At 37.1% G+C, this 10,013-nt stretch overlaps 2 protein-coding genes across 2 annotated transcripts; one reads left to right on the top strand and one right to left on the bottom strand.

Moving 5' to 3' along the window:
* Window positions 1–2,134: 2,134 nt before the first annotated feature.
* On the top strand, window positions 2,135–3,764 carry LOC145087180 (Pmr5/Cas1p GDSL/SGNH-like acyl-esterase family protein). Its single transcript, XM_079025093.1, has one exon. It carries the CDS (start codon window positions 2,495–2,497, stop codon window positions 3,509–3,511), a length of 1,017 nt encoding a protein of 338 aa, XP_078881219.1. The 5' UTR covers window positions 2,135–2,494; the 3' UTR covers window positions 3,512–3,764.
* Window positions 3,765–4,480: 716 nt separating this feature from the next.
* Window positions 4,481–5,537, bottom strand: EXPA13 (expansin A13). Its single transcript, XM_079025092.1, has 2 exons — window positions 4,942–5,537; window positions 4,481–4,839 (listed from the first exon to the last, which is right to left on the bottom strand). Exons 1-2 carry the CDS (start codon window positions 5,391–5,393, stop codon window positions 4,536–4,538), a joined length of 756 nt encoding a protein of 251 aa, XP_078881218.1. The 5' UTR covers window positions 5,394–5,537; the 3' UTR covers window positions 4,481–4,535.
* Between the last annotated feature and the right edge of the window lie 4,476 nt (window positions 5,538–10,013).

Here is a 10,013-nt window from a genome sequence, read left to right as displayed (position 1 = left end):
TATCCGATTTAGGGATTAAGGGAGAAGCTGAAAAGGATACAATAATATCACTAATCAGAATTAGAAGCGTTTATATTCCAATTTCCCTGTCTTATGTCCGACTCCTCGATTGGATTTAGGAATGCGATAGTTAGATTCCCAAGATTACGCGTGAAAAGCCACTCAATTTTTGTTCTTGCGAATGTACATACTGATAAGAGCAATTGAAAATATGATGCCCCAAACTCATTGATGCCCTGGGCTATGTCCCAGCTCGCCCGCCCCTAGGGTCAGCCCTGGTTGTGATGATTTAGGAATGGAAGAGACGAAGGTGGTGGTCTCGAACGATGGGAGGCGGGGGAGGTGTCGAACAAGCAGGTACGGAAGAAGTGAAGAGGCGGTCATCCAATGATTCCAGAGACATTGCGAAGGTTCTGGCTACATTGCGGTGGTTTTGGTGGCGTTAAGGTGGTTCCAGTAGCGGTTGTCCGGTGGTATGTTTCTATAGATCTGATGGTTGACGGCAGTGGTTTTGGTGGCTGTTGACGTAGATTTGCTTCAGATCCGGTGAAACTAGATCCGCTTCAGCTTCTCCGACAAACCGGATCGTGGTTCAGAGCAACGGTTCATGTTTGCAGTTCAGCACAAAAGAATGGCGGAGGGAGAAGGTTCAAGAAGAGGAGACGTAAATCCGAGGACGTTGTTTAGGAGGTCGGCAACAGTTCTCCAAAGAAGAAGGATGAGGAGTTGGCTTCCGATTGTGGGAGGATTAGAGGTTGGGGATGTCGTGAACCAGCAAATCTGGAGCCGATGGTTTGGCGGTGGTATGGTGTTTCAGGTGGTGGTCTAGTGGGTCCCGACGATTTCTGGTGGTGGTCTGGTACTGTCAATTTAGGTTCGTATGAGAGGAGAGAGAATGATATAATATGGTGGAGGAAGTTACATGGGTAATTTGTATTTGAATAACAAACACGCATATTATTTGAACTCATATGCTAAAAAATGTTCTCAAATGTTTTCATGGGAAAAATATTCTCATTGGAACATAACTCTCTCTCTCTCTCTCTCTCTCTCTCTCTATATATATATATATATATATATATATATATATATATATATATATATATATAAGAGTAAACAATGGCACATGTTCACAAATAAATTATAGATGAGGTCCAAAAAGTTATCAACTTGCATCAATAGTCCAAAAAATGAAACGTTTTATAGATACAGTCAATATAAAACATAAAAAAAGATCATACCCTCTATTTCATATTTTACGTTCTTCAATATTATATTATAAAATTAAAATGTCGCCTATTTCTCTTGTGTGTGTGTCACCCTTCCCCAATATTCCCTTACATCGTCAATCACAAAAGACCAGAATATGCTTGGCACATCATCAACCACCCCTTCCTCCCTCCAACGATTCATTGTTGATTTGCCCCCTTCTACGACGAGCATCCATTTGATTTGATTGTCGATTTTGATTTTGGGTTGATCGAAATGAAAGAAAGAAAATCAAGGATTTGGGGTTTATCCTTAGAAATCAATAGTAAAATTAGGGTTTATTCTCAGAAAACTTACATGAGGATTGAGGACCAAACCCATTGTAAAAAAATAAAAGGGGAAAAATTCTTTCATCATTTTCAAGGACCAAAAACTCACATGAACTTTCAAATTTGGACCAATGATGTAATTTGAAAACTTTTTGGACCTTATCTACAACTTTTTACAAACCATATGGACAAATTTGCAGTTGGGTCGAATTCAGGTTCGAGGATTCTAAGGGGTATACCCATCCCCGATTTTTAAATTCGTATATTGCACATCCCCATACTCATCACGGGTAACTCGGGTTTTTGGTTTTAGGTTTTATGTCATCCTTAATCCGATCAAGTTTGAATTTAATTTGTCATCTTTATTGGATTAAATTTGAAATTAATTTGAAGTATTCGGATTGAAATTTTAATTTCAAAAACAAATTGTATTCATTTACTAAATCCATCAATAGAACATTCAAACGACCTACTTAGTAAATGGAGATGCATTTAGATCCGAATCTGTAATTAATTGATGAGATTAGAGATTAATTTTAGAACAAATACATGATTGTTTTTTTAGTACAGAAATAGTAATTTTTGAAAAGTGGAGGTTGAATCATAGTCGGTGATCGCTTATGTAATTCACAACGAGAGAGACAGCTAAAATACCATCGCCAAGAATAAACTCGCCGTCTCAGAAACAACTCGCACTCGCCCATCTTTCTTTCAGTAGCTTCATCTTCTGTTACACCATAGCAATCACATCTTTCCCTTCATTCACAATCCAATCTTCTCACTCCACCAACTATAACCCTAACCCACAAAAAAACCCCATCATAATTCAACCACAACAAAACTCCCCAGATGCGCCAAGAACACCCAAGATCAAATCATTTATGCCCTTTTGAATTCAAGAAAAAAGATCGAAATCAAAATCGGACTGAAGCTTTATCAGAACCCAGGTAGACAAAATGTTTTTTGGTGCCGTCCAATTGGGAATAATGGCGGCCTGTGTAGTCTTATTTGTGCCAATGGCTATGGCGGGATGGCATCTTAGTCGTAATAAAGTTCTCTTCTTCAGCGGTGCTCTTTTCATCAGTCTCGCTGTATGTATTCACCTCATTCCTTATTTCCCTTCTGTTTTCCCCTCTTCTCCGACTGTTCTGTTACAACAAGATCCCACTCCTTGCATTTCTTTAATAAACGAGGTTAATTTCCACTCCAATTTTGATGGGTTTTCATGGGATTTCGAAAACAACTCTCGATCTTTCGATTGCGATTTCCAGAAATTGAGTCGGATCGATGTCTCGGACCTGCTAAACGGTTCATGGGTCGTTGTCGCAGGCGATTCACAGGCGCGATTGTTTGTGGTGTCTTTGTTAGATTTGGTTTTGAGTTTAGATGAAATGGAATCGATTCAGGCTGATTTGTTTAAAAGACATAGTAATTATCATATCGTGGTTGAAGAAATTGGGATGAAATTGGACTTCATTTGGGCACCTTACGCTACTAATCTCACTCATGTCATTACAGATTTCAAAAGAAACAATACTTATCCAGATGTGTTAGTGATGGGTTCAGGTTTATGGCATATGTTACACTTCACAAACTATTCCGATTACGGAGTTTCATTACGTTATCTAAGGGAATCACTGATTCCGTTCCTTCCAGTGGGATCTGATTCTACTCGGGGATTCCATTTGTTTTGGCTAGGCATGCCAACTTTGATAAACAAAATGCTGAATACAGAAGAGAAAAGGGTAAAGATGACAAGTGAGATGTGCAATTTATATGATCAAGAACTTTATAAAAGCAAGATCTTGCGTAAAGATGGTGGTGTGTTTTTGATGCTAGATGTTGAGAATTTAAGCAAAAAATGTGGGGTTGATTGTTCGTCAGATGGGATGCATTATAATGGAGTTGTTTATGAAGCTTGTGTTCATGTTATGCTCAATGCATTGCTTATTGAGTCTCATCAAAAGCTATGAGATTCATGATTCATGATTCATGTTTTTTGTTCCACTTGAAACTAAATAGGGTTTCATTTTTTTTTTTTTTTGTAACACGAAATCTATGTCATGAAATTTTTAGAAAGGTATAGAGTTTGATTCTTTTTTTTGTTTTGGTAACAATCGATGGTATAGGTTCATACCATTTGTATTATTCAGTAGAAAACATCTCAGATTTGCAAGTATGGAGTTTTGTTTTTCATTTGTATAACAAATTCCTTTTAGTTTATTATTGGATTTCTGTTATTTAACTCATAGAAATTGTTATGTTATTATTATCATGGAAGATGGAATCTTGTTTCTGGTTTCGGAATCAGGAATTCCGATGTTTTGTACATGGTCTACAAATCATTGATTTAAGTTGCTTTTGATCCACAGGATTTAGTTGTTTTGTCATATTGCTAAAAGGCATTTTGGGCAATTTGTTAATATCCAAAAACTTTCATTTGAGTCACATGTTTTCAAAGTACTTCATGATTTATAAGGTTAATTGTAAGAAATAACAATGTATTTTCATTGACTTGTTTATTATAACATTCTACTATAATCTCTTCCTACTACAACATATTATACTTCAAAAAAATATGTCCAAATAAGCTAATTAAACAGTTTTCTTGTTTTTTGCTATAATAAGAGAAAAAATGAAAATAAAATTTTATAATTGGTTGATTTTCCATTTAATGCCTTAATAAGACAAAATATAATAAACAAACATTTGAATCGATTAACATAACTTATCAAACATGCTACTCTTTAAAAAGTAAACCAAGTTCTTTTTCTAATTCCTACATGAAATTGATACAAAAAACAGTAAACATAACAAAACAAAACCAAACACAAGTACTATTTAGATCTCCCTTCAATTCTGTATTTTTAGAACTGATCTTGTCAATAATAATATTTCTTAAATCTAAAGATTATTTTATACAACTAAAAACCAGGCTCTATAAAAGGGAATGTCCCATTAAAAAACTATTCAAGATTCAAGATTCAAGATTCAAGATTAGAACTGTTTGCCCTCAAAACTCTGACCAAAATTCCATTCTTTTGGAGCAACATTGTAAGAAGTAACAGTTAACCCATCACTACTAGTGACCTCGAAAGAAAGAGGTTGATTTTTCATGTCTGCATTTATATGCCAATTTTGTCCCCAATTTCTGTTCATCGGAAGCCACCCGGTTCGTGAACCTTTAATCTTCACCGCAGCTAAGTCTCCGGCACCGGCAACATTGCTGATCATTACCGATAAGAAGATTCCAGCTCCATCAATGGTAAACCTAATTCCTCCTTCCTTTCTGCACTTGATCCTGCAACAATGATATGCATCAAACCCTAATTTCACCTTTTCGTTATTCAAACTTTGAGGGGAAAGGAAGGAAGTATCAGAGTGATGAACAATTGAACACTACCTGCGATACTGAATTGGCATGTTAGAAGCTTTCCAAATCGCAATCTTCTCAAAAATCTCAATCGGTAAAACAAAATGGGGATTCGGAGGGTTACACTTGCCACCGCCGTCTGCCGGAAACCCGTAATTCGGAGCACAGAAATTAGTCGCTGTCACGATAATAGAAGTCCCCGGAATACACCATTGGAGATCCTCTACACACCTGACCTCAAAACAAGCACCACAGATCTGTCCTTTCTGGAACAACACAGTACTGAGCCCCGCCGTCGCCTTCCCATACCCTGCTTTCTCCACGTCGCCGTAACCACACGCGCCGCCGATGGCGTCCCGCGGATCAGCGGGTGCATAGTACGTTGCCCTTGCAGATCTCCACTCTGTAGAAGATGGGTAGGAGGAGGTGGAGTAGGGATAGTGAGCAAAAACTAGAAAAAGCAGTGTGAATGACAACACCATTGTTTAGAGAGATCGAAAACTGTGGAAGGAAGAGAAAGACCAAAAGGGGAAGATATGGCGTGTTGTATGTAGTCGCATTGTTGGAAGTAGAGTGCTTTGCAGGTTTAGTGGGCAGCTTTATTCCGCCATGTCCACGATAAACATGAGATACTTGCAAAAGGAAAAGTACACGTCTCTTGGGTCGACAACATTCCTGCATAAAAACATGGACCATTGATAGATTAGATATATCTTATATGAAGCTTATTTACTTTTGATGGATACATTATAGATGGTGGATTTTGTTGGTAGAAGAAATAGTTGTTAGGAGACAAAATATATATTTTGATTAAGGATCACTCAAAGTTTAGTAATTGTGTCACATTCACATGGTGTCTTATAATGGAAAAAGTCTCAATGGATGGTATAGATTCATTTATAGGCTAAACTTGTGACATGATACTTGTTGACTAGTTGTTTTTTTTTACATGTCATGTTGAAATTTGAATGTCTAAAGACAAAAGTTAGTTTTAGCCATGTTTATTTTCAAGTTTGGTGGAAAAAAAAAATCAAATTCTACATTAAAAAACGGAATATTTATGATTAGTTGTTTTTACAAAATAATTAACCACTTGTAAAACCCAATTTGCATATCAATCTAAAATTATTCAATTTGTGCGGAATCTCAATCAAGTTGACTAGCAATAAATCAATTAAGAACACGGATGAATAATCTCAATGCATACTATATTCGATAATAGTCAAGTACAATGAAATCTCATAAACTCTCGGTTCTCTCTAGCTCCTTCTAAATTTCGAATCAACAACATTTACAATGCACTGATGAGCAACTATTGATAGCTAAACCTAAACCGCCTACACACAGAAATCTATTAAGGCCTACCGAAATCCCTTTGGGATTTTGATCCAGACACCACCGAAATCTACCTGTTCTCGGTCTAAAACCGAGAACACACAATGTTGTATAAAGTAAAGTATAAACAACCTAAATAATGTCCTAACAATCTCCCCATTGGTTTATAGCGTTCTTTTCTTATCAAACTTCTTCATTGTTCCTGACATTCTGTTGATCTTCGATTTCTTCACAACTTCAAGATGTACGTATGAATAACCACATGGATGACTTCAACTTGAATAGTTGGACTTCCTTTAAAATTTGACTTTGAACGCACATTGGGTATAGAGGCTTCTTGTATAGGTTTTGGAAAATCAACACTTTCAACTTTGAAATACTATAGAGATAATAACAGAGAGACCGATTCTTCAGGATCACTTCAGAAAGTTCATAGATAGTAACAAACTGATTGAAGAGGCTTCAATGCAATTCGTCACATAACTTCAAATACAGCTTCACCTTGCTTCTAGGTTTGAAAGGTTGTGTGTTGAAAAATAATATTCACTTCTTGTTCCTTTGAATGAATATTCTTTGTTGAACACAGATGCGTCTTTGCAAAGTAACCATGACTAAAAAGTCAATGTGGATCACAGAGTCATAAAGACCCTTCTCACTACAGTTGTTCAAGGACCAAGCCTTGGCTTAAATGGAGACTACTCGTAGTATATGTGTGAACACAGAGGAACGCACTGCGATTTTTTGAGTATCGGAGAACTACTCATGGCTATTTTTTAGGTTAGCCCCTGCATATCCTCGATCAAAGCTCTTAATACAGTTTTTCAAGTTAACAAGTTAACTTGGCCCTTGGCGAGACGTTTAATGGTTTCTGAATCTCGGATGAGTGTACCATTCTAGTGCCAGTGAGAGTTAATTAGGAATAACTCACAAAACCATCCTGTGACAAAATATCCGAAGACATATTTCCACAGTTTAGCATGACACGAGGTCAGGGCCTTTTGGCGGGACATTCAACGATAATCGTGCCTTGCGAGGTGCATCGCACTAGTGCCAATAATCGTTAATGCCTTACATGCGAAGAATGTATCTGAGAATACATTTGAGTCTCTGTAGTTTTTCATGAAAAAAGAGAATGTCAAGACCCTAGGCGGGGTGTTCAGCGATATTTGTTTCCCGGTTGGGTGAATTGCCCTGGTGTTGTGACAGTTCTTAGGTAAAGATAACTCACAAGACCAATTTTGACAATTTGTACAGTTTCAACCTTTCAATTCCTTAAATACGACAGTTTTTTATAGAGAAACTGCCTAACTGACAATTTGTACAGTTTCATGTCTTTAATACCGTGAATACGACAGTTCTTTTAGAGAGAAACTGTCTGACTGACACTTTGTACGGTTTCATGCCTTCAATTCCTTGTGAAAATAATGTGAAGTGTAATTCCATCAATTCCTTTCAAGATTTCTTTTTGCACAGAAAATTCCGACACAATCTCCTTAAGTCTCTTCTTCTTTTGAATTCGATTTTTAAGACAAATGAAATTTTGAGATAAAGATTAAAAATATAAAAAATAAAAATAAAATAAACTTAGCACACAATAAAAAGAACTAAGAATAAAAATAAAATTAAAATACGCTTAAAAAAACAGTAAACATAGTTTTGGATTTTTGATTTTTCTGAAAAAGAAATAAAAACAGAAGTGAAATAAACATATTTTTTGGATTTTATGATTTTTTTTTTGTTTTAATTATCCCCCTAAATTTGTGCATAAAGGAGAAATATGAACAAATTGAACAAAAACAAAAATAAAATACAAAAAATCCAGAACAAAAATTTATGACAGGCTTCAAAACGAATCATTTTAAGAAATATAGAAGAGTCAAAAATTCAAACCGTAATTCAGCAATTGACGTTGCATCCAGATGACCTGAGAACAGCAAGCAGATGAACAACATATTCAGCTTCTGTTGTGTTTCATTTCTGGAACGAAGTTGACGTTTTCAAACTTCAACACACCATTAAATACGCCCCCTATTTGTGTGATCTTTTTTTTCTTCCTGCAAATGACACATACTCTCAATTAAAGTTCTGAATGTCATGCAGTTGAGAGATGTCACCAATCACGTGTCTGGAACAGCCACTATCAACATACCGAAGTCCGGGCCTTTATGATTATGAGATATTGGGCCATTAGAAATGCCAAATGTTTGGACTGGACTAAATGGTTGGGCGTTAGGGTAAAACCATGTAGAGGTTTGGGCCCAATTTGGAAAATTGGGCCATAAGTTGGGCTTTGATTCATAGTTGGACTTTTGGGCCTTTGGATTAGGCCTTGAGTTTGAATCAAGCTAAGATGGGGGTAAAGTAGTCTTTTACCCCAGGCATGGACTTATGGATATATGTTGGAACCTAATTACTGATTGGGTGTTATATTGATGATTGGCAGTTCGAGAACCTATCATCCAGCAGCTAGAGTTTTGTCTACGGGACTTCAGCAGTGTGAGGTGAGTTACCTTCCAGTAGAGGTGGGTCTAAGGCCACAATGTCGGCCCACTAGTATGAGTTGTTTGTTAGATGATTGTCTTTGTGATAATTATCTGGCATGCCATTATCTATTATGTTTGTGTGCTAGGATGCTCTGTAATACATGTTAGTAGCAGTAGGGGTAAAATAGTCCTGGATACCGGTTAAAAGATAATGAAGGGGTCGTCAGAACCCATGCATGCCTAGCAGTATGTTTATGTTATGTTATTATGTGGTAGTGGTAGGGGTGAAATAGCTCCCGGTTACCGGTTGAAAGATACCGAAAGGGAGGTTAGCTCCCGGTTACCGGTTGAAAGATACCGAATGAGAGATTAGCTCCCGGTTACCAGTTGAAAGATACTGAAAGGGGTAGGTCAACACCCATATATGCTAGGCGGTTACCGGTTGAAAGAGACCGAAGGGGTAGGTCGGGCACCCATATATGCCTGACAGTATGTTATTCGTATGGTATGTGGTATGATGGGGGAACTCACTAAGCTTCGTGCTTACGGTTTTCAGTTTTGGTTTCAGGTACTTCGTTTTCAAAGGAAAGGAGTCGGCGATCGCAACGCATCACACTATGTTTTTCCGCACATGAGATCTTTGGGATTTCACTTTGATGTTGTTTTATGATAACATGCCTTGATTATTGACACTTTGGTTTTGACATGAGATGTTTTTATGGATGTTTTTATACTGTTGGTTTTATAATAACCTAATTAAAAATGAAATTTTTGGTCTTAAATTTTAGGATGTTACATTATTTGATGAAGTTGTGTTGTTGGACGTGATAAAGTTTGCAACTTTATCATTACACTTTCTCCTAGAAGTATTTTGGTCCACAAATTTGGTCTTTCATGGTCTTTAGGTACCATGTTTGGAGTTAGGATATAATTTTTGTCATCTTTTACCTACAATGGTGTGAGACATGCATTTGACACGCATGTCCATAAAGTTACGATTATTACGAGCCACGGGAATGCATTAAGGCCTTCTAGAAAGCTTGAGACTTGGACTTATCAAATAAAGCACTTAATGGATTAAGTGGTCTATCAACAGGCCCATGACACGACATAGGCCTGGTTGTGGTGTGGTGGCGGGGAAGCCATCGTGATCTATTTTTGCGGACCACGAAGTGATCAAGGTGCTTGGCGGCATCATGATGGTCAGTGTTGGTTGACCGATGACTTTGACAGTTGATACTTTAATATTTGACCAGTTTGACTTTTGGTCAAATTTTGGTAGAA

The sequence above is a fragment of the Lactuca serriola genome, chromosome 2, assembly GCF_051521515.1.
Source record: "Lactuca serriola cultivar US96UC23 chromosome 2, Lser_US96UC23_V15, whole genome shotgun sequence".
NCBI lineage: Eukaryota > Viridiplantae > Streptophyta > Magnoliopsida > Asterales > Asteraceae > Lactuca > Lactuca serriola.
Note: the sequence above shows the minus strand (reverse complement) of the source record. Positions and strands in the feature narration are given on the sequence as shown.

Excerpts from the sequence above, each read along its gene's own strand:
- LOC145087180 (XM_079025093.1), top strand. The coding sequence starts at position 2,495 with ATGTTTTTTGGTGCCGTCCAATTGGGAATAATGGCGGCCTGTGTAGTC.
- EXPA13 (XM_079025092.1), bottom strand. The coding sequence starts at position 5,393 with ATGGTGTTGTCATTCACACTGCTTTTTCTAGTTTTTGCTCACTATCCC. Across the intron at positions 4,840-4,941 it reads ATGCCAATTCAGTATCGCAG|GATCAAGTGCAGAAAGGAAG; the intron begins GTAGTGTTCAAT and ends TCATTGTTGCAG.